The sequence below is a fragment of the Mustela lutreola genome, chromosome 6, assembly GCF_030435805.1.
Source record: "Mustela lutreola isolate mMusLut2 chromosome 6, mMusLut2.pri, whole genome shotgun sequence".
Taxonomy (NCBI): domain Eukaryota; kingdom Metazoa; phylum Chordata; class Mammalia; order Carnivora; family Mustelidae; genus Mustela; species Mustela lutreola.
Genome location: NC_081295.1, coordinates 152,925,001 through 152,950,607, shown reverse-complemented (window position 1 = coordinate 152,950,607; position 25,607 = coordinate 152,925,001). Strand labels below are relative to the sequence as shown.

The 25,607-nt window shown below is 40.7% G+C and overlaps 1 protein-coding gene across 3 annotated transcripts in view; it reads left to right on the top strand.

The window, feature by feature from the left end:
• The window catches only part of LOC131834808 (uncharacterized), a 115,368-nt gene that overhangs the window by 62,411 nt on the left and 27,350 nt on the right, over positions 1-25,607 (top strand). For 2 of the 3 annotated variants that reach the window (XR_009354957.1, XR_009354956.1), the window contains exons 4-5: positions 15,342-15,563; positions 23,247-23,370. Coding sequence is in view for 1 of the 3 variants with exons in the window: in XM_059179449.1 (XP_059035432.1) it covers positions 1,187-1,394 (208 nt within the window). In the remaining 2 variants the exon portion in view is untranslated. Of the gene's footprint in view, positions 1-1,186; positions 1,678-15,341; positions 15,564-23,246; positions 23,371-25,607 lie in introns of those variants that run through there. The other variant, XM_059179449.1, reaches the window with a different exon arrangement.

Here is a 25,607-nt window from a genome sequence, read left to right as displayed (position 1 = left end):
GCTGTTCCAGGCCCCTCAAATAATAGGGCCTTTCCCTGACCCTCCCACTTACACACACACACACACACACACACACACAAGATGTATGTAACAAAAAGTTTCAGTGTGGTGTCAATACTTCATTTTGCAACGGATCAATTACCTCTCGCCCAGTATCCCCACATCATCCTCTACTTTCTTTCTATCAGCCTCAACCACAGATGACTCTAATCTGGGTAGTTGCAAGTGGCAAAAACATCACAAAATTACCCATGTTGGTTCACTGCAAATTCATGGCTTTCAACCCCAACTGGTCTTGTCTGACAATACGTCTCTGTTTCCATACTCATCTCTCTTCCTCTGTCCTTTGATATTTGAAACCTTAAACTCTTTTTAGACTTCCCATTTTCTGCCACCTCCTCACTCAGAATAGACAATCTGATGAGTTTCTAACCTAAAAATCAACTCCCCCTGCTTCTTCCCACTAATCCTCCATTCTTTGTCATATTTTATGGTGGAAGATATCCCATCGTTGTACCAGACCCAATGCTTCATTTGTGGTGAAACCAATCAACTCGAAATTGGAGCACATGAGTCTGTAGATTATTTTTAATTTTTTAAAGGGTTTTATGTTATGTATGTATTTGAGGGAGAGAGAGCTCCTTCCTGGTGAGGAAGGAGCCCGATTTGGGACTCGATCCCAGGACCCTGAAATCATGATTTAAGCCAAAGACAGATGCTTAACCGACTGAGCCACCGAGGAGCCTCATGAGTCTGCATACTGTTGTACATACTTCTTTACCTTGCATTTTTTATGACTGGCTTCCTGGTCAGGGCTGTGACCTGGTCTACAGTGTTCCCACTAGCCTGGAAGAGTATATGACACAAAATTGATGCTTAGCAATGTTAAATGTGCGAAATAACAACTATTTTTTTTTATGTCCTAAAACTGATTTCATTCAGTAGTTACATAATGCTAAACATCAATACACATGCTCAGTTCTTGTTTAAACTTGGATGAAATGCTAAGTATATCCCACTCCCACTCATGTGGATTGTATTGGCTACACAATTTTGCACTTGCTCCTCTATTTTTTATACCTGAGTTCTTGGTTTGGATTCTCCCTAGTAGCTTCGTTTCGGACTCTGGCTTGATCTACACAATCTACCATGGAGGTACCATAAAAGAAAATCTGTAATTTTCCAGGATTGGGAACCACGTTAGCATCTGCTTGTCCAGCCCAGATACGTCCAAGCAGATGCTGCTGCAGGTTCTCCATCCTGCCAACCTGAGTCTCTCTTCCTGCCACCAGCCATCCAAACAACAAGCAATCCTTGAAAAAATACAGAGTAAAACAAAGACTACAGCAAACAACGACAGTCCCAGCAACACAGCAAGTGAGAAAACCATATAAACCAAAGGCAGTTCTGCAACCAGGGAAGGAAGACCATTGGCAGCTACCCTGAAAAGGAACATTAAAAAAAAAAAAAAAAAAAAAAAAAAAAACAAGGACTTCGGTTCTGCTCTTCCCTCACCTTGGACCACTGCCCCAGACTTCACTGAAGGCCCACAGCAAGGCGTCCTTGGCTCTAATACATAGTGCCAGGCCCTACTGGGTCAGGAGATGAAAAAACAAATGCAGGTAAAGTTGACTCACATCTTCCATTCCCTTCTCTGTCCCCACCTAAACCCCTACTGTTGGGGAATGCCGTCCTCCACCCTAATATTTAGTTCCTCCCTGAGGGTTTCAGGATGCAATTGAGTGAGGGAGGAGATGTTTGCTGGGATGAATGAAATGGGAGCTATTGAAGGCTTTCGACCCTGAGAGTCATCTCTTCTCTCATCTTGAATGCCTAGCTGTCTTGGAAATTTATAGGAATTACCTTGAAAGAATTGGCAGGCTTCCTAGTATTAGCCATTCTCTAGATCGTGTAGTGGTTATTTTATTACAGTTCTGCCTCAGCTTTCCGTGATGGTTATACATGATCCAGATGGCATCTTTTGAGAAGTGCCTATTCAAAATATCTGCCCAATTTGCTATGGGATAACCTCTTTTTTCCTCCTTACGGATTTGTAATCTAAATGACTTTATTGAGATCACACACGTAAGGAGTGGTAAAATTAGGTCTGAAACGGAGTCAAATGTTCTTGGTTGTCATTGGCCCTGAAAATAGTCGTTATTGACCCTCAAAATAGCTACAGAATAGCTTATGGAAAAAGTGAAATTATTGCATTAATTATATGAAGTGATTCTGTGTTTTAAAATATTGTATGTTTCAAATAAAACAAGATATATATCATACATATTCCTTATATATGTACATATAAATGAAACTTTTCATTGGGTTGTGCAAATAATTCCACTTATAAAAGACCATAAATGAGCAAGTCTTGAATGTCTGCCCACACCAATATGACCAGCTGTATATGTGTGCTTCATATATGGCAGTGCTATGTATGTGGAGATTTGTACTTACAAGCATTGGTAAATAGAAGTAGAGTCACTGGAACCCTTTTTGATCTCATCTGAGAATAATTTTAGTCAAGGTTATAGCAGATAACACAAATCCAAGGGTGTGGGTGAATTTTGTATTCCTATCAGTGTATGGACACAATGTCAACACAAAGCTATTGCATTGTAATAATCGATTAAACTGCAATATTGAGCAGATAACTGATCTGATGACCTAATAGAAAAATTTCGAGATATTTTATTTCAGTGAGCCCAAATATTTGTTCCCTTTCTTTCCCCCTCTCCTTTCATACTCTTCCCTTGTCTCCCTCTAGGTTTCTTCCTATCCCCATTCTGTCTCTTCTGTTTCTCTTAGGGGCTTACAAAGATGGAACTATTTCAATGTATTGGGGGTACGGGGACTGCGAGAGTGGCTGAATGGAGATGGGAAGAGAGAAAGTGGGGGAGACTTCCTTTGGACCCCAGTGTGCAGGTCCATCGCCCTCTTGGCAACTACGCATTCTGTGGGGGCGGCTCCTACCTCCGAGAACAGACTGGGGAGCGAGGCCATCTGCTAGTGCTAATAAAGAAACCAGGGCTTGTCAGGCTGCAGGTGCCAGCCCTCAATTAGGACATGTCGTTCATCTCTGTCAACACTAATGAAATTCAGAAGCCCAAAGCGACAGGTACCACAACTGGTGTGGGAGTTTAAAAATTAATACTTTCACGTTTCATTTGGAATGGAAGGCCCTTCCTCTGGGAAGGAGGGCAAGAGCCTCACCCTGCCGGCACGCGCAGGCCCAGGAGAGGAGGTTAAAGTCCCAGTGGGGCTGCAGACTTCTCTTGGAAAGCAAGAACAGCGAGGGCGCCGGGGGAGAAAACTTGGGTGTTCCTTTGAACTCTTTCAGGACCAACAAGCCTTCAGCCATGCCACCCCTGGCCGGAACTGACAATCTCCAGAGGTGGAAGTTTGATGACAAGTACGGCCTCGTCCCTCGGAATCCACCGAGAAGAATCACAAATGAAGGTTGAGATGCAGCAGTGGTCCGTGGGGAGCACGCTCATAGACAAGGCCAAGGCGGTAGTAAGGAGCCAGGTTTCTGAAAATCATCCACTAACTGCAAGATTTTACATAGAGGGACTGTATATATATATATATATATATATATATATATATATATATATATATATATATCTTTTTTTTACAAGTGAAATAAACCATTGCGCATAAAGTGCATTCTAAGTAAGAGGAACCAAAGACCTCTCTAGGAACACAATCGTACATGGCTTTTTATACATAAATAACTGAGGAGATTTTAAAATGATCCCCCTTCCTTTTAAGATTTGAAAACATGCTTTTTCAACTCCCTGTATATGTATGTTCTCTGAGTTCCCTATAAATGATGTGAAAATTTGCCATGAATCAGAACCAAAACCTCGGAGAGCAAATCCCCTGCTGAAACCGGAGAGCTCACACTGAACAGCTTTCTGGAGTAGACCTGGAATGTGGCCAAAATTTTTTTAAGAGCCATGAGGTCTCAGAGGAAATGCATAAACAGTTTCTTGATTCTTTTAACCAGTGCAGCCAGATTCCTTCTCGGAGGTTCGGGTCCGCACACGAGATACGGCCCTCTCCTCTTCCGTACCAGTCCCTGACCATCCATCGTTGTGCTCTGCTCACGGGTTTGGAGCTTCTGTGCCCTGTGTGACCTCCATTGGATTTAGAAGCTGCTTCCATTTTCCAGTTAGCAGGAGCTCAGGTCAAGTGCAGGCCAGTTGGTACCGTGTTCTTTGAAAGCTATTTCGTGCTTTTCCTCAGTTGTAGACAAGTTTCTGCCTCTAGCCCTTCCCGGGGTGGCACCCATTATAAATTCACAGGCCTCAGCCCGTCCTACACTTCAGTGCACATCATCGAAGATGGGACACGCAAACACGTTTCTCATGCAAGTCGCAAAATTCAACTCGTTACTAAAAATAATTGTGCGCTTTTAGAGTAGGGAGTACTCAATGACACATGATTAAAATACTACAGAGTGTTGCTTTTTAGTTTCTATTACCAAAAAAAAGCATGTTTTTACAAAAGGCACTACGGTTAAAGTAACCATATAATTTATCATCAAAACTAGGACACTCCTGAGAGCAAAAGGAGGTACTATTAATAATTAGTCCAGGACAACAGGCATAAAACAGGACCGTCCCAGGTGAACCTGGATGTATGTCATCCTAAACTAGGTCAGTTGGCCCACAAAATGGCTCTTGTTACTAAAAAAGAAAAAAAATCAGGTAGCTGGCTTGTGGAAAAGCAGTCAGCTTTTCCTCAATGGTATTTAATTTACCCTTTTTGTCATAGCAATTAAGGAAGAGTGGTTTTTGTTTTGCAGTTGCTAAGATTCGGATGTGACATTTTGGGGAACATGTAGAAGAAATGAGAGTGAAAAATTGAGTCTTAGGAAATCTACAGAAAGAGGAGGAGTGTTTGGATGATCAAGTTAAGATCAGTAAAATCATTTATAAAGATTCTTAATATTTACCTCGTATGGCAAACAGCGAGCGCTCTTCCAGATACTGAAGGGTATACCAAGTACTACGTTCTGTATTACAGTCTTGCTAGAGAGACAATACCCAGCAGTATGTACTAGAGACACTTACCAAAGGAAGCGGGTAATTTGGGCTGGGCTGGTCAGGAAAGAGTTTTAGGAAGGAAGGGAGGGTAAAATTGGTGAAGTTGGTCCTTAACTGAAGTAGAGAGGATGTGGGACAGGCTCCAGGGAAAGAAATAGTAAGAACAGAGCATTGCGCAATGAGGTATAAATCATGTCCAGTTCACACGAAGTCCAACATCCCAGCCAGGGCAAAGGGTGCTGGGAATGGGGAACTAAAGCTAAAATGGACAGGAGAAGGTACTGAATACGAGTAGATATATGATCCTGTGAGAAGCCAGGAAGTAAGTCTTAGAAACTGAGACTGACCAGAGCTTTCGTGGAGAAAAGGCTGGGATGAGGAAGAGGAGTTAAGCATTTCTGTGCTACCTAAATAAGAAAGAATTGAATTAATATGATAATAAAATGGAATATATTTTTTTAAAAATAATCTAGAATTACAACAAAGAGAAAGATCCAGGTGATCTTGGTGCTTAACTAGAGAAATTGATCTAAAGAGGGGACAGAATCAGACTGAAATGGCTTCTTTCACTTCTAAATCTCCTGAAGCTGGGAACGCCATCATGCTTACAGAGGAAGATGTGGAGCTTGTTTCCAGTTGCAAGATGCTCACTTTGGAATACCCAAGTGGGAAAATCCAAAAGGAGATAGGTGTCTTGCAGGTAAATTCTGAAGTCAAAGTTAAATGTGGGCCTTTGGAAGTCACTATGAAAGTGATTATGGAAATTTGGGAAAGTGTGTGAGATCTCTGTAATTGAGTAGGCATTAAACAAGAAAAGAAAGTCCTAGAACCTCTGTGTTTGGATGGGGAGTCAGGCTGGGGGGAGGGAAAAAAATCTTCAAAAGAGGTAAAGGAGAGGTGTGAGTACTTAGGAGAAGAACTAGGATTTTGTGGTTTTACACAGTCTAGATGAAGAGATCTTAAACAATAATACCAATATTCTTAAAAGGTAAAGAGGAGGGACGCCTGGGTGGCTCAGTTGGTTAAGCAGCTGCCTTCGGCTCAGGTCATGATCCCAGCGTCCTGGGATCGAGTCCCACATCGGGCTCCTTGCTCCGCAGGGAGCCTGCTTCTCCCTCTGACTCTTCCTTCCACTCTGTGCTCGCTCTCACTCACTCTCTCTCTGACAAATAAATAAATAAAATCTTTAAAAAAAAAAAAAAAAAGTAAAGAGGAAACAAAGAGAAGACTTTGAAAAGTCCACCGGAGTTGTTGGTTGGATTGTCACTGCTCATCAAGAATTTAGATGGGACCAGATATCAAGGAAATGGAAGCAGCAAATGGAGTAAGGTCATGAGAGACATTTTATAGTGTAAAGAAAGCAAGGCATGATATCAATGGCAGCTCCTGAGGCACAAAGTACCTCAAAAAAAGATTCTAGAAGACACTGGTGATACTAGAAGAAAGATACATTTTCAAAGTAATTCATAAACAGAAAGAAGGTGGCATGATCGAAAGAAGAAACCAGTCGGAATTTCCTGCAGTGGAGAAAGGACATCAGGATCTGAAAGGTACAGGCAAGCAGACGTTTAAGTGAGGAAGAAAGTAGAGCGTACAAGGAGCCATCCCCCAAGAAGGCTGTCCATTCTTGGTCTCTGCTTTCCTTTCTATAAGGCTTACACAACTCTCTATTTCATAATTGTCTTTCTTTACATCTTTCTTCCATGCCTTCCTATCATGTTTATTTGCTTATCTGATGTGTTGATTGCTTCTCCATCTTCGTTCGGTGTCCCTGCTTAACTAGTGAAACAGAACATTAAAATACATGGGAGAGAAGATGGTGATGGAGAAGGACCCCAGGCTCACCTCGCCCCATGAACACAGCTCATCCTGAATACCCCAGAAGTCAACCTGATGCCTGACAGTACAAACTTCACAACTGAAGGGAGAGAAGAGGCTACATCAAAGAAGCAATTAAAATAAAAACTATATATATATAGATATGTATCTATATACACACACACTTGGGTGGCTCAGTCATTAAGCCTCTGCCTTCTGCTCAGGTCATGATCTCCAGGTCCTGGAATGGAACCCACATCAGGCTCCCTGCTCAGCGGGAAGCCTGCTTCTCCTTCCCCCATTCCTCCCACTTGTATTCCCTCTCTGCTGTGTCTGTCAAATAAATAATTAAACTCTTTAAAAAAACTCATATATATATATATATATATATGAATTTATATATGATTTAAACATATATATAGTTTTTTTCCTGTAGCAGCTCATACATTTTGTGCTTTCTGTTCATGGTTCCTAATTTTTACCCTCATGGTTTTCAATTAAAAATAATTTTTAAATCCCCTCTGTTCTACCCCATGTACAAATCAGATACATCATGAAGTTATTTCAATAAGAAAAGGATTTTAGTATCAAGATCTTTAATTCCTTCATTTGGTATTTTAAAAGTGACTGTTTTATTTGTAATTTGATATTGTGAATTGCTGAAAACATGAGGAATAACTGAAGATTGGACTTCGTATAAAGCTCTATTTTATTAATAGTGAAGTGAGTAACAATTTAGCTAGCTAAATTTACATTGGATTCAAGGAAAAGTGCATGTGCCAATTATAAAGGGGCCTGAGGCAGATTTGTGCACGGAGTACAATTTGGAAAATGGCAAAACACTAAATAAATACCTGAGATATTTTAAATTTTAGGTGCATCATACTTATTTTTATATCTTGTAAAAAATCATTAGCCATGGTCAAAATAGGACTCCTGTAAGTGCCAGGTTGATTTGTAGGCTGTGGGCTGTTGCATGACTCCAAACTTGGGAATAAGAGTTGAAAAAAAAAGTTAATTATCTAGACATTTACAAATGCTTAGATGTTTGGAGCCGTGTAAAAAAACATATTTGTATTCAATTTTCATTCAAATATTTTATTCAAATATTGAGTTCCTGCAGCTCCTAGAATTGTCTTTTAATCTTCTGTGCTTCAAAAATAGTCAATTACCAAGTAATCTCCATTCCATTTTTCACATAGACACACCACATATAGCTCCTTTCAATCCCTACCATTCCCAGTCTAACATTTGGTGAGTAGTAATTATGTGCCAAGAATTGCGAAGGTGTCTACATATATTATCTCCAGTCCTACCAACCATGCTGCAAATTAGGATATTTTCCTCAGTTTAAACATGAAGCAAATGAGCCTCATAAAGGTTTAATGTTACTGATGAAGCTCCAAGTCAACAGAGATCTGTGTGATTCAAGACCCCATAGGCTCCACCACTATACTGAGCTACCTGTCTCCCACTGCACTGGGTGTAAGTCCCAATAAGTCAGTCAGCAGCTCTTTCAATGGGTGGATCTCCTACCTCAGACCTCACCATGGGTTAACCCACCATCCCACTCAATCCTTTGATACATCCTTCACAACAACTTCCAATGATCCCTCAGACACAAAAAAACCAGATGCCACACAAAATAGCTTAATACTCCAGTAAAGTAAGATTAGAAAGATGAAGAAAAACTGCTGTGAAATTTACAGCATGAGATTGAATACAAACCATTCATTGAAGTCTGCAGGGATGCTCTTTGTGATGTGGTGTGTGGCTAATATTTGTAAATGTACCGCGTGTCCTTGAATAGTGTCCTGTATTCTCTATGGCAAGCGGTTGTTGTGAGTTTCACAGACCCACTGGATCAAGCTCTAAAGTCACACCCCCACTTCTGATGTCCTGTTTTATATTCTTCATCTGGTTTCACTTCTCTTTTTGCCAAATTCCTGGTCTGTGGATGCTATTTTTTTTTTTTTAACTTATCTCTGCTGTCCTCATCTCTTGGTCCCCATTCCAGAAGCAGGCTCCAGAATAGTGGGTTGAAGCTGCTGCCTTGCAGAATGTTCCAGGACCCACTACTGAATCAGCTGCTGACTTGTTTTACTTGCTGGACGCCTAGGCCACGTCCATTATGTTTAGCCAAAGAAGGTTCTTTGGCAGCAATTTATTTCAGCCTTTTTCTTGGATTCAGGGCGAAGGTAAGGTGCTCTGTGAGGTCCAGCGCCCCTGTCACATTCTGGCTTTCAACCTGTGAGCTGAGCTCTGGAATCAGTTCTCCTGAGCACGTTCAGGCTCCACATGAGCTCAGCTTCCTGGGGCCAGTGCCTACCTCGGGTGCCAGACTCCCCCAGACTCTTCACCCCAACTCCTCACCCTCTCTTATTTCTATTTAATTTCTGGTCCATGGAGGTTCTATCACATTTTTAAGACTTGGCTCCATTTAATTTTTTCCTCTCATATCTTAATCTACCTTTGATACCAGTTGGGAGAAAAAGAGCCTGTGCAATGATGCTTACTGCCTGACCAAAACATGGACCATCATATTAATAACTGATGCTATTTCTAACATGTTGATTACAGTGTGTATTGTAATGTACCTGCATGAGCGTCAGCAACTGACAGAGCCTCCTTTTATGGGGGGGACTGAAGAAGCAGCTGAGTTCTTACAGGAGGAGAAAGACCTGCATCATTAAGACCAGAGCCCAGATATGACCAGCAGAAATCCAAGCAGATGTCCCCTGTATGCCTTTCTATGGCTTTTCAGAAGGAAAGCCCCCACCCAGCTGGGCAAACTTAGGTTGGAATTCATGTCTCAAACAACCCCTTGTCTTCCAGAGCAGAGAGAGGTAAGGACAGAAGGTATGTCTCAGAAGCCTTCCAGAAGGCTACAAACACAAAGGCTTCTCTACCAGCTCTATAATTTTATGAGCCTGTCATTAAGGAACAAAATCCAGGTGGTGAGCCCAGTGTCTCCATCCCTCCCAGGACTAGATTTGATAGCATAGGGGAAAGAATGTGCTCTTGAAGATGTTAAAACTCACAATACTGTCAGAAATAAGAACAGTGTGTTGACATCACAACTGACTCTCTGAAATCTGAAACTGCTGCCAGGGCAAGGAGAATGGGTGAAACTGTGTCCGAGCTGATAGAAATGAACACATCAAATCAATGAATTGAGATCTAGATGGTTTCCTTACACATTTTCAGTCTGCATTTCAATCACGCAGTGGCATGAATTTCTAATTTCTGTGTCGTCCAAAGTGAAGTGACCGTCAGCAATCTTGGAACTACTTAGATACGTTTTCCAAAAGCATGCCTTCAGTTTAAATACAGGCACAGATCTGAAAAAGGATTCTGTAATTGACACATATCTCCCCAGTACTCAGTGAACATGCGACAAATAAAATCTTTGGGAAGAGAAGTAAAAGATAATTCTGTACAATTAACTTTTTAAAGTGGATTGGAAAAAATGATCTCGTAAATGGGATTTTGGAAAGAAACTCTGAGGGAAAAATGTCTGTAAGGAAAACAGCCAAAGGAAACAAAGTTGTAGTGAAAATTTTATGTGTGTGTGTATAACTTTCTATTTCCTGGGATGAGAGAAAATGCTTCCCCAGCCCCCAAAGCACATCTTAGGAAAAAGCCATATAGGTTTGATCATGATGCGATAAAATGCCCACAGAACTTCCAAATTATTTTAAGCATAGTTTTCATTTCAATAATTAATATATTAATTTTTAATAGAGTCTAGCTAATTTTGTACAGAGTACACTTAGCGTATTTTCATCTTGATGTTCATGCAAGACATTCAATTTCTGTTTTACTAGAAAAGCCCTATAACGACCTTTTCTCTGGAGAGTAATTTCATTTAATTAAAACAATACCAACAGTTGCCTGCCTTGTACTGTCTCTCCTACGGAGCTAGCTTTCCTGACCTGGGTGTTCCCTTTTCCTTTCGCTTAAAACTTTTCCCCTTGGGGACACATGGCTTAAGGCCATTCCGAAACTTGTACAAGACGCACTACACTTTCGCCGAAGAGGTAAATTACAATCCATAGTCCCGTTATCAGTAGTAAGATAGTAGCGCTCCTAATTTCAGCTGCACACCCAGCTCTCCTCTGCACCGCACTGCCATTCCTTACAAGAGAGAATGAATTATTCCCAGTCAGTAAACCAAAACACAACCTGTCTTGCTGCCAAGTTTGTCATATTCTGCTTTTAGTAGAATTCCCTCAAGTATTCTTTCTGCTTAATTCTGTTCTATCTGGGAAAATGTCCTAAGTTGTAGGATGGTACGGTATGTTTCCCTAAACAAAGCCTGCCAGAAATACAGAAGGCTTCCCGTCCAAGTGAAGCTCAATCTTTGGCCAACCACGGTGCATGATGTCTGGTGGGTGACTCTTTAACCAGCACCCTCCCCTCTAAATGCAGAAGCATCAAGGTTGACTGATGAGCGGTATCCCAGACCTTCAGACGCCTGAGCACCTCAAAGAAGATGATATCAGATGACGTATAAGGGCAGGTGATAGGCAGAAGAATGGCTCTCAGAGATGTCCATGTTCTGATCTCTGACGCCTATGCATGTGTTAGGTCACAAGGCCAAGGGGAATGGAGCGCGTAGTGAAATGAAAGGTACTACTCAGGCGATGTCGACACAGGACAATCATCTCAGATTAGCAGCTGGGCCCAATGTCATCACAAGCTCCTTCAGCATGAACCAGGGAGGCAGAACGTGGAAAGGGGGTCCCAAGCCAAGGAGAGTGGGCAGCTTCTAGAAGCCAGAAAAGCAAGGAAGGGGACGGCCTTGCAGAGCCTTCCGAAGGGAAGACCAACACCTTGATTTGAACCCATTTCAGATTTCTCCCCTACAGAACTCGAAGATGATACATCTGTGTTATTTTCAGGCACAAATTTTGTGGTCATCTCTTACAGCAGCAATAGGTAATGAAGGCAGGGCATTTAAAGATAAATCCATTTCCAAATGGAAACCCACTGCTGTGTAAATGTTAAACCTGCCTTAATAATGTTAACTTGGAGAAATATGTCGATTCTACTTTTCCTTAAAAATGAATTTTAACCGACTCTCAAAAAGATGTTTGTCAGGTAGAAGAACCCAGAGACATCTTGGCTTAAAAAAAACCCGTGTGTCAAAGACCGTATCTGGCACCTAATAGCTTCTCAACAGATAAGTTTTGAATGAAAGAATAAATGAAGGGAAGGACAGAGGAGTTATGGCTAGTAGCTACTTTAACTCCGTTTTCCTGGACTATGTTATATAAATGAATTAAGAGGGACTATTCATTCAACATCAAATATGTGGTGAGCAAATACTTGGTGTTAGGCTTTGTTGTGATGGTGAAAACGATGTACAGCCAGAAAGGAAGATAGATATTCCTGTGATTGGAATCTTCTCTGGAAAAGGATGCTGAAATGGAGCTGGCCCCTGGAGTACAAGCCAATGTAGTAAATACAGAGCAATGGGAGAGTTCTCCTTCCAGATAAATACTGCCAGCAAGTGATCGGTCTTGAATGTGTGTGATATGTCTTCCGTGGGTCATTGGGGGTGGGGCGCAAGTCAGGAATACCAGTTTCAAGTGCAGTGTAGTGTAGAAAAAGAAGCCAACAGAAGGACTATGCAGAGGGTTGGGGCAGTGAATATTTACCATTTGTATCCCCAGTGTCTGCACCAAAAAAACACTCCAAAAATACAGGTTAATGATAAGTAAACCAAAAGAAGGAGACATAAAAGTAATTAGGCAATATTTAGAGGTCTTAAATACCAAGTGAACAACCTACAAATACTATAAAGGTAAAAGTAAGATATTAACGAGGATTGTAAGAAAATGATGTGGGTTTTTAAATTTTTTTTATTTTTATTTTTTAAAGGTATTATTTATTTATTTGACAGAGATCACAAGTAGGCAGAGAGGCAGGCAGAGAGAGAGGAGGAAGCAGGCTCCCCGCTAAGCAGAGAGCCCAATGCAGGGCTCGATCCTAGGACCCTGGGATCATGACCTGAGCCGAAGGCAGAGGCTTTAACCCACTGAGCCACCCAGGTGCCCCGATGTGGATTTTTTAAAAGATTCTATTTTTAAGCAATTTCTACACCCAATATAGGGCTTGAACTCACAACCCTGAGATCAAGAACAGTTGGACGCTCCACCAACTGAGCCAGCCCCGGGCTCTGAGAATAACACATTAGTATAGGAGTTTTAGGAAAGATGAAGCTGGTAATGGTGTGCAGATTTTCTGGGGATGGAGAGAAATGATCTAGACTTTCATTACTTTATGCACACCCTATCATCAATGTTGTTCCTATTTCCTTTCAATATATGTAAAGAAAAGACAGACGTGTCGCAAGATGTAACAGATCAATCAAACATGTGCCCATCTTCCACTGGCCACAATCCCTCATTTAAAAGTCCTCGTGTGGGGGCGCCTGGGTGGCTCAGTGGGTTAAGCCTCTGCCTTCGGCTCAGGTCACGATCCCAGAGTCCTAGGATCGAGCCCTGCATTGGGCTCTCTGCTTAGCGGGGAGCCTGCTTCCTCCTCTCTCTCTGCCTGCCTCTCTGCCTACTTGTGATCTCTGTCTGTCAAATAAAATCTTTTAAAAAAATAATAAATAAAATAAAATAAAAAAGCCCTCGTGGTCTCCGCATGATCCTACCAAAATCTTACTCTTCCTTCCCTCAAATGCTCACAGTTTCACACTGTCCTCTGCCTTATCAGGACCTTGATCTCTCTTGATAGGAGTCAGACACTAGCCCACAACTCCCAGGTCATTCCTCAGTTCCCAGTGCTCATTGCTACATTTTCTGACGCCATCTCCTGCTGCTTCCTGAATCTTGCAACTTTTCCATTGTGCCCGTGGGAACAGGAGACACTTCATCAGCAAAACCCCTCTTGTCTCTGCCACTCCCCTAAAGTTCATCTTTTTACCCTACCCAAAACCTAACCCTTAACCCAAGCTCTACCTAAATATCTAAAATATGGCCTGCCCTGCAGCCCCCTCAAGAGATGGCGGGTGTTTTCTGTTGTGGCTCTTATTCCATGGGCTCGATGTCCTTTCTGCTACGCACCGCCCCATAGATCATTCTCTTTCCTTCCTAAAACCCCAGCTGTGAATTAATGACATTCCTCCTTTTTGTAGTCATGCTAACCCCCCAGTCCTTGTGAATATTTGCACCCGACCTTGCAATTTTTTGACTTCGTCTCCTCCAAAGATCTCCATGCCACATCAGCTACTAATTCCCATAGTCCAGACCTTACCCTTAATAATTCACAGAAACTCCAAACAACCCGTAACCTAGACTTCATGCCTTTCCCTTTCTGACCACCATCTAACATATTTGGTTGTTAGCCCAACTGCAACATGCTACAATTCACCAAGACTTTCACGACATCAATCCCACAAACTCATGTCTTTCCCCATTTGTTGTAGCTATACCTCCAGAATCCTTAAAATTAACTTTGACTTTTCTCTCCAACCTCATATACAGTTAGAAAATTCTAAATACCCAGAATCAAAGTAAACCAGAACCTTACCACTCAGTATCTCCAACACGTTATCCAGAGACATTATTGTGATAGCTTCCAACCTACATCTCTGCTTCACTAATCGCTGCTTATAGTCAACACAGAAGCTACAGGGATTACTTGAAAATGTAAATCAGAGCATGTTACTCCTTTGCTCAAAACCCTCCAACGGCTTCCTGTTTAAGTCCAAATATAGCCAATCATTGCACTAGTCATTGAGGTCTTGCAAGACGTGATTCCTTGTTGCTAGTCTGACCTCATCTAATACTCTCTTCCTTGCTCTATCCATTTCAGTCACATGGCACCCTTGCTATCCTAAAACATGGCAAGTATCAAGACCTTCGTACTTGCCATTCCCTCTGCCTGGAACATTCTTCTTCCAGAAATACGCATGGTTTATTTTCTCACTGTTTTCAGGTATAAACTGCTTTTAGAAATGATGGATGGATGTATGGATGGATGAATGGATATTAATGGACAGAAAATTGTTCGTCTTTATTGATCCCTACTATGACATGAGCTCCAAAAGGGTTTGATTCACTGCTACATTCCCAGAACACAGAACAGAGCCTGGCACAAAGTAGGCTTTAAGACATATTTGTTAAATAAATGAATGTTGTTTAAAGGGATATACAGGTGAAGGAGGAGATAATTCAACAAAGGTTCACAGAAACCAAGAGTATCAAAATAATTACTGAGAGAGTGATCATATTCTCCAAAGACCAAAGCCATAATAAAGCTCAGAAAATAATCTGGTTGTTTATGAAACCACCTGGTTCATAACAATACCTCCTCTCAAAATTTCTTATGCCTTGCCATTCAGACTGTCTTACATTACCTCCCTTTGCCTTTCTAAGAAAATAACGAGATTCCAATTACATCCAAGGCTATTTTGTGGAGTATGATTTAGAAAATTGCTTTTTTTCTTCTGAGTGAAAATAAGGAGTGCTGATACCTGAAGAAGATTTCAAATCCTGCAACTTTGGTGAAGTTTCTAGAAGCATAGTCATCTGGAGTAAGCCAAAGTAAAGGATAGATTCTTGCACCTTGATGTTCCCACTATGAAGAAGAAAACATCCCACCTCCTGGACCTCTTCAGATTCTGGAAGCATCCTATTCCACAACAGGGGACATTGCTCCAATTGGCTGCCATGTGTGAGTATGAGAATGGGACTCCTCAGGGGGACCAACCTAAAATGCCAGCAGCCCTGCCATTTGGGTCAGATAACCTCATAACCTTACACAGTCAGAGGTAACTGTAATGGAAGCCGTTCTAGGGAGTTCATGGAAAGTCACATATGCTAGTGCAAGTGCAAGGCCAGGGCATACGCAGCAGTGGGAGCCACTCTTTTCCCCCTACTAATCTTCCTCTTAGAAGTGTCCCAACCAGAAGAATGGAAGAGCTCTTTGCAGGTGGGATTAACTTATTGTATGAAGCAAGTGCATGGAAATGGTGCCCAGTTTACCCTTTGAGGACAGAAGCTGCCAGTGTTGGGTGTCCTGGTGGTTCACAATTGATACCTCCCTAGAAATTGCTCTCAGACAAAGCTTCCTTGTCCAAGGACAGCCTGTGGCCAGTGACTGGTCGAAACAGGGTACAAAGGTTAAGTCCTCCTGCCTCAGTTCAGGACAGATCTGAAGTGACATCCCAGCCCCAGAGTTTCCCAAGGGTAAGCTGAGATTCTGTTAGGATTGTATCACAGGCCTACATCCTCCCCTGCCCAATGCTCCGCCCTTAATTACCTTACAGTTGGGGCTTTTAAAAATACTTCCCTATCAACTTCCTACAAATCTTAACCTTCTTCTTTTCTTCTTTCTGCCAAAAAACTTGACCTAAAATACATGTGTGTATGTGTAGGTGTGTACACAGATATACATATGTCAAATCACACAGAGGTAGGGAGGACATGGTAAAAAATTTTTAGAAACTCAGTTTTGAGCGGCGGCAACAACATCAGGATAAATGTCTTTTTTTTTTTTTTAGAAATAGGTGATATTTTATCAATTCACATGAACCATGACAAAAGATTTTTAGAAACCCCAAAGTTATTGACAACTTGAAAGCTTTTGACAATTTCACATTATAGGCATTCTTATAGAATTAACTTTTGTCCTAACGGGACAAAAATCAGCTTCTACTTCTCTGAAAACATGGCATTTTTCAACTGTCCAGGTCTTTTCCTCTTCAAATGAGTCATGTAGATTTAGTTCAAGAATCTATCGACTGTCTCCAGTGTGAAATTTTTCATCCATTGGACTTTTAAGGACTTGGTCTTTTCAGAAAGATACTTTTAAAACACTATTAAAGCGCAAGACAATGTCTATCTAGACTTTTAGCATAAGGCCCCCAAATTTTAGAAATGTCTTTTAAAAAGGTATATAATTTGGCCTTAATACAGATTCAGCTTTATTTTCAATTCAACTGGGGCTCTCTATCGTAGCAAATCAGCTGGGTTTGGATTCTCAAGTTACTTCTTTTCAGGTCACTGCCCCATGCCTCCACCCTTATATTTAGTGCCAAGTATGCTCCAGTGACTTCTACGGACGTAGATACACTACTTTCTTCAGAGTACTTAGGAGACCTTCACTCCTTCCCACTCAGAGTTCTCGAGATTTCACAACAAGGAGTTGTCGTTGTTGTCAGTGTTAAGTTCAACAGTCTAAGTGACCTCACTTTCTAAACTTAAATTTTGTGGAAAAGTTTATTCAGGCTAAAAGTAGGTACAGGGCTGAAGAGGACCATAACAGGTTTGTCCTCCAGCTCCTTCTTTGGAGGAAAGATGCAAAAGCGCCTCTAGAAAATTAACAGAGCCAGTAAGATAAAGGCCCTTCAAGGTCATCTTCTTTGGTTTCAGAGTTGAAACCCAATCAGTAAAAAGGGGACTCACTCAATCCATAGGGGGATTTACCCAACCACCAGAGGATCACTGCCTAATCCATACAAAGATAAAAGAGAACACCACGCCTTGTTACACAGACAGATCAAATTTTCTCCTTATCTGGCTCTTAGAACAGAAAGTAACACACGAGTTCCAGACTTAGTGCTGCTTAGACCCAGGCAAAAGGAGCGACTTCTGTGATCAAAGAGAGAATGAGGAGGTCAAAATTTTACAAACAGGAAAACTCAGATTTTTGAGTTTCTGGTAATTAGCCTTGACTTCAGAAGGGATAGAGATAAACATCTTGACCAAGAAACCGTACACACAGTGAATGTGCTAAATTTTCAACCCAGAGGACTAAAACTGTGGACTTCTAAAGGAATTGGCTAGACAAAACTTGAGCAAGGACTTTACTGTTCAAAACCAGACAACCAGGGTATCTACTGCCAAAAAGACAAAGGTCAAATATTCAGTAATGATGTAGGCTTAATTCTTTCTCTGAATCAATGGTGCCATTGAGATGTAATCTTTGAGTTTAGTCTTCTACACAGGACATACAAGGGCTGGATTTGCCAAAGCTATGTGTTCTTAATTCGATGAGAGCATTTAGATATTTAAAAATAAAAGAAAAAGGAATGAAATTTTTAAAAAATAGAAATTTGAGGCTATATAAAGTTGGGTTGCAGTTTCGCAAAAGATGCCAGGTACTGTTAAAAAAAAAAAAAAAGTAACTTGTGCTTCACACAAATTCTACATTAATTATTAATCGTAACCAAGCATCATTTATGTAGCTACCTAATACATCAGTAACGCTCTCGAGAATTCTCAGGGGGATGAGGCAGATACATTGGTGGTTCTGTAACAATTTTAACATGCAAAAAATAAAAACGCCCTTATTATTATTTTAGCATAGACTCTTTAAATAATTCATTTTAAAGGAAAAATTTCATCATAAATTCAGTAATAATTTTTTTTTCAATTGGGCACTAAGAATAATGAATCAATCAACCAAACAGTTTGCTAGTGCTAATCTGTGACAGAATGACGTATTGGGCTGTATTTAAAGCACAGCATACCATTTATAAAACAGGATTTATGTATAATTTGTTACATTCTGACAAAACAAATGCCAGCAGAATACATAAGAAAATAATTCCTGCCATCCTCTGGGATCAGTTATCTCAAGGAAAAAAACTATTCATGTCGGCACGAATGCGCTATCTTACTGTAATTATGTCTGTCAAATGTCACTGAATCAGAGACGTGGCCAACTGCCTTGACCTACAGTCTGGTTAAATTGCACTATCATTGCCAAAATCCCGCTTTAGAAGTCCTGCATTTTGCTAGTTAAGTGCATCTTTATTCTTTTTATATGGACTAAAGAGTGGTGGTGTTCATAGCTGCATGATAAAACACACACACACCTACTTTAAAAATGAAAATATCAATCCGTCCTTTACAAGGAGTCTAAAGGAATGAATATCTCACAGAAAACCAAGCCCTGTAGCCTGAGACAGAGGGCTGTTCATTTGTCTAAACCAAAGACAAAATCTCAAGGTAGAAGTCAGGAGTGAAATCCAAATCATTAATAGCATAACAGGTAAGACCACCAACCAAGCAGAATGGAAACCAGTTACATCGGGAGGATCACAGGTCTCTGCATGCGCCCGGGCACTACCCTTCTGTTGCTGAATGATAAACATGTTTGGGAGTCTTGAGAGACAGACCGTGCCAGCTTGAAGGGAGGAACACTTGGGGGTGAGGGAGGGTCTTGGGACCAACAGCTCTTGACCAAGGAGTATTAATATTAAGTATCTTACTGGTTCAGTAAGATATGAACCCTCACTGGTTCATACTATCTGAATGTCAATCCTGATACAAAATGGGATTTCATTAACCATCAGAACAAGACCTCCAGACCAGAAAAGAGCAGATTCTAAGGAGTTGGAAGAATGTACTGGTAACACACCTGTGGAAGAGTGACACATACGTTAACATGTTAGAAAGAAGTTATCATAGTTGGGTCTGAACACAAGGCAGTGAGGCCACACCCACGGGCTGCATTTATTAGCAGAGTTCCCATCCCTGGCAAGGACCACCAGGGCAGAAGGAGCCCAAACAAGCAGTCAGGCCTGGGAAATGGGGAACACTGGTTGAGAGAAACTTACTAGATGCCAGATGGTTTACATTGGGACTCCCAGATTCCAGATTGTGGAGCATGATTAATGTGAAGTCCCATTAGATAACTGGTCTGGAAAGAATTAAATATGCCTTGTCCAGATGGTTCGGGAATCCAGAGGAAGGCCGAGGCCTCAGATGGGGAAGTCATTGCGGCCCAGCTATGGCCGCCTGATGAAGGTAGGGTCTGAGATATGGTTTCACGATTTTTCCTCAGCCTATAGGAGTTATTAGCAATTTTTTTCAAAAAAGCACATGTGTCGGCCCCATCTCACCAAAAGTATGATATTCATTCCATGACAGAAGTTATCCAAAAGAACAGACACAGTAGTAAATAGGCTAAGGGATTATTCTGAATCTCACATGAGACCAATTTAAAATTTCCATCCTGACACAGAGCAAATACCTTGTGCTTGTCATGTAATAGAGTATTTTTGTCTAGATGACTAACTGTACATACCTGTGTGTACAGGTATGCCTCTCAGACTGGTCACTTTTACCACTGAGAGGTTCTGAATGTGTAATCACTTGAGTTAAATAATAATTTTTAAGATGCCATTGAGAAGAAGAGATGTTCACATACTTGATGAAATATGCATATATTGGCAATTCGGCAATCCCTAATTGAGTCATTTCTAGGCTCCATGCCTGTGCTTTATACTGCCGACATACATTAAACATGGCAAAACTGTCGGTATCACTAATTCTGGAGATAATGTGTGCAGTGTTGCATGCCATTCAACTGACAAACAATTGGCAGGTAGCTTTTATAATAGCAAGATGGATTCCTGTATGGGATGTGTTGATTGCTTATGTCAGTCCCTTTGAAATTTAACAGCAGTTGTAATTAGAGCTGTAAATCTCTTCTAACTATAATTAGATTACTATTTATACCCATTGTCATTTTTTTAAACAGCCTGAGATGCTACTATGGAGCGAGAAAGGTGTGTGGTGGGGGGGGGGGGGTGCAGGGGTGCAATATGGTTTCTTTACAACAAAAATCACGGTTAAGAATTAACTGCAGGGTGCTTTGTGAATTTAAATGCTGAGTCCCAAGGGAAATACTTCGGAGCGATGACTGCAGAAATCTTTAACCTCCATGAAGGAAGTGTTTTCTCCAAAGAACAGATCTGGTCTTCTCATGAGCTTCTCTAAGCTGGGCCTTGCAGTCCATAGCTACACCCATCAACATGCATGGGAACAAAATGAAGCTGGAGAATGTGTCACAGAAGACTGAATTCTACAGTTTACATTTTATTACACCTCAATTCCTTCTGAAAGCATTCTTTTGCTGATTCTGTAATCCCGTGAGACTATGGAATGATGCTAGAGATGTGCCATTCATTTAGGACGCTGTGATGTTGTTAAAGCAATGGATGGCTTTCTCCTCTCTTTCTCTGCCCTTCTCAACTTGCCTACAAGTGTTAAATAAAGCTTAGAGAGGAAACAGATTGGTTTCACATTCAGGGATATTTTTAAAACTAATCCTTATTAAACTTTGTAATAACCAATGACAATATTCTGAATCTGGGCAAGAAGTAAAAACAGTCATAATCTAACATTTGGGTCATACTGGGTTCCCATTTCCCCCAAAGGGCTCTAAAAACCTGAGTACATTTTATCCTCTTAAATGAAACAAGATGATCAATAAATACAGCCCACTTGAATCATGTGCTGCCCAGATCAAGATTTGCTCATTAAGTGATGGTAAAGCAGAGGAATGAATGCAATTAAGGGAACATGAGCATGGAGAGGTGTGCTTCCTGACACCTGACACTGTGTGGCCTTCAGTAAGACAGCTCATATTCTGGCACTTTTTAAATTAAATTAAATTTATTTATTTGACAAAGAGCACAAATGGAGAGCAGAAGTCAGAGGAGGAGGCAGGCTTCCCGCTTCGCAGGGAGCCCGATGTGAGGCTCAATCCCAGGACCCTGAGATCATGACCAGAGCAAAAGATCATGCTTAACCGACTGAGCCACCCAGGTGCTCCCATATTCTGGCATTCTTATGTCCATCTCCCCATTTTGAAAATGAGGACATTATGCTAGATGATCTTTTTGGCATATTTTCACTCTAAAACCCGATAGCTATCCCTAAAAAGTCTTTGAATCTTGGCTTCCAGATTTAATATGTCATAAAAGCCTTCTGAGTTGGCAATTTTAAGGAGAGTAAGTAGTTATGGTAGGATTTCTCCATAGTTCAATAAGAGCAGAGGTTCCAAACACAGGGAAAAATATTTAAACCATAAAAGCACTAGAAGAAAACACAAGTTATTTCTAAAAATATAATCTTGGAAAATGGAAAGGCTTTCTACATATGGGATACAACCCAAAAGACTTGAGGTAAAAGCTGCCAAATGTCATAATAGAGCTGCATCCTCAGAGTGGATACTGGAATGTTCTGTCACAGAGTTGGCTTGATTGGGGGTAGGGATGTCACACATGGATTGTTCAAGTGTTTCAGTTTGTTGTACTTAGAATCTCAGAAACATCTATCAATACAACCATAAGCTCTGAGATGTATTCAGTGCAATTAGCAATAAAAAAGAATCAACATTTGTGAATGACATTCATGTTTTAATAGAAATTAGAACGATGATAAGAATATCTGGATATTTTTATTATCACATGCTTGTGTTCTTATATACGTAACTTTTCTTGAGTGAAAATAGTATGGGAGAGTTTCAGCTGGGACATTAGAAGTTAGTTCTACAGAACTAAATATCATTCACCTTGTGTCATGATGAAAAAAAATGGCGGAGTACCTCTGTTTCTACACATTATCCTGCATGAATTTGTTTAACATGAAATAGGCTAGGCATCTCACAAGACTTTTTTTGGTCCCGTTCTAGGAGAGGGATGCTTTCCAGCTCTGTTTCTTTGGGTTCTTTTGGTGTTCACCCAGTTCAAAAGCTATGCATACAAACACACACTCTGTTTTGCATGAGGCATGTGTTCCTGGAAATGGTATCACCAACTGACCCAGCCCGATGTGTCATGATAGTGTAATCCCTAAAGGGATACCTTTTGTCCAACCACAGATTCTCCCAGCTGTGGTTCATGTAACGGTAGGGAAAGTCTTCCAGGCTTCAGTGGTATGAATGAGGCACTTTGTAACCTCAGAGCCCTTCTACCACTCCCTTAGTGCCAGGCGATCTTTCCCGCTGCCTAATTGGCCATTTTTTAAGGCATTTCAAGCTACCAGGAAACCTGCCTTTTAACAACTATAATGCAAATCTGCTGGGGGTAGGTCCAGCACTATCACTTTTATCAAGTTTTATGGATCACAACTATTTGCCAGAACACAAATAATTGGCAGAAGAGGCTCCAGTAAAATAAAACCCACTGCAAAATATCCTTAACTCAGAAAATCTTGGAGAGCACTGATTGGCTGAGAACATTCAACAGGACTCAGACACTGTTGGCGTAAAGGGGTCAGAAATACCTATGATGTAGCGGGTACCTATCTGTATATAAATATACCTATATTTATATGTATACAGATGCCATATATAAAATTTATTTTACACGTTTTTTTTTTTTTTCCTTAAAAGCAAACACGATGTTAATAAGTTCATCTGATGTGTGGTAGTTAAAGACGTACTTCTTCAGTAATAGCTAGAGAACTCTGTGACTCTGAAGAACTGAGTATGGTATTTTGGAATGAATTACATGCAAACAATAAACAGTTAACTGAAGCATAAAATAATTAACAGCACCTCCACAAACAATAAACAGCAGGTGGATGATTCTAATTATTCCAATTATTTTTCTCCTAGGTTTAGGAAAATCCTTAAGCAGACATGTCTTAAAGAAGTGTTCTAATAGGATTATCCATGTCTACCGTGTTGACTGTCCATGTTTTCATTAAAATGGTCTGAAGAACCCTTGTAAAGATTACAGGTAGGAATACTTTTATCTAAACCTTTTTTAATAGCATCATACCTACTGAGAATACCTAATATACATTATCACTATCTAGGCTTTAATTGACATTTACACGTGGGTAATTAATGGACACTGTAGTAGGGCCACACAGCAATTTAGCAAAACCAAAACAAATAACTCCTATAACCACAGCTAATGCTCCCAGTGTGTGACGCCACCATCCTCCAGCTTGCTGAGACCAGACAAGGAGCCACCTCTGGTTTATTGTTCCCCCACTATGTGATCTGTCAGCAAGTTCTGTGGATTCTGTCTTCAAAATATATGATGCGACTCCTCATTATTCTCTGAGCTGCTAACTCAGCTTCACCTCTTCCCCTAATGACTCTGCATGTCACCTACCTAGCCTTGCTTTTTTTCTCCTCCTGCCTTTGTATGACCCATTCTTCATAGAGCAGTCCAGTGGTCTAGGAAGCATATATCAGATTACATCACTCCCCTGCCTAAAATCCACAAGCAGTTCTCATCCCTGCAAAAAGACAGCATTCATCTGCCTATCCATAATTTTCCAACCTTACAAAATCTTGGGGAAAAATCAGCTATGAACTATAAAAAAATACTTTTTTTTTCGCCCTCTGATTCAAGTATTTTAAAAGCCCTTGTTTTTCCCTAGAGAATACTCCTGGACAACACTGTGGCATGTGTGCTTTGAGTTTCAACCAGTCTGAGTACAGAGGTAGTGTTTATGATGATGCCTTATCAAACCATCTTTTAAAAAGGGCCTATATCTTAAGGTGCCTTGGTGTCTCAAATGTCTGAATGTCAGACTCTTGGTTTTAGCTCAGGCCATGATTTCAGGGGTTCACACTGGGCATGGAGCCTGCTTAAGATTCACCCTCTCCCTCCTCCTCTGCCCCCATCCCCACTAACATGCATGTGTAGGCACTCTCTCCCTCTCTGAAAAAAAAAAAAATTGAAAAATTAAAAGGGCCTGTCTCATATAAAATCAATGCACAGAAATGGGTTATATTTCTATGCACCAACAGAAGACAGAAGAAAGAGAAACTAAGGAGTCCATCCCATTTACAATTGCACCCAAAACCATAAGATACCTAGGAATAAATCTAATTCAAGAGTCAAAGAATCTGCACTCAGAAAACTATAACGTAGTTATGAAAAAAATTGAGGAAGACACAAAAAAAATGGAAATGCTCATGGATTGGAAGAATAAATACTGTGACAATGTCTATGATACCTAAAGCAATCTACACAGTGAATGCAATTCCTATCAAAATACCATCAATTTTTTTCAAAGAAATGGAACAAACAATTCTAAAATTTATATGAAACTAGAAAAGACCCCAAATAGCCAGGAGCAATGTTGAAAAAGAAAACCAAACTTGGCGGCATCACAATTCCAGACTTCAAGCTCTATTACAAAGCTGTAATCATCAAGACAATATGGTACTGGCACAAAAACAGACACATAGATCAATGGAACAGAATAGAGAGCCCAGAAATGGACCCTCAACTCTATGGTCAACTAATCTTCGACAAAGCAGGAAAGAATGTCCAGTGGAAAAAATAGTCTCGTCAACAAATGGTGTTGGGAAATTGGACAGCCACATGCAAAACAATGAAACTGGACCATTTCCTTATACCACACACAAAAATAGACTCAAAATGGATGAAAGACCTCAAAGTGAGACAGGAATCCATCAAAATCCTTGAGGAGAACACAAGCATCAACTTCTTCCTAGAAATATTGCCAAAGGCAAGGGTAGTAAGGGCAAAACTGAACTATTGAGGGGCACCTGCGTGACTCAGTGGGTTAAAGCCTCTGCCTCGGCTCAGATCAGGATCCTAAGGTCCTCAATTGAGCCCTGCATCTGGCTCTCTACTCAGTGGGAGGTCTGCTTCCTTCTCTCTCTGCCTGCTGCTCTGCCTACTTGTGATGTTTGTCTGTCCAATAAATTAACAAAATCTTTAAAAAAAAATGATCGGGACTTTATCAAGATCAAAAGCTTTTGCACAGCAAAGGAAAAAGTCAGCAAAACCAAAAGACGACCAACAGAATGGGAGAAGATATTTGCAAATAACATATCAGATAAAGGGCTAGTATCTAAAACCTATAAAGAATTTATCAAACTCAACACCCAAAGAACAAATAATCCAATCAAGAAATGGGCAGAAGACATGAACAGACATTTCTGCAAAGACATCTAAATGGCCAACAGACACATGAAAGTGTTCCA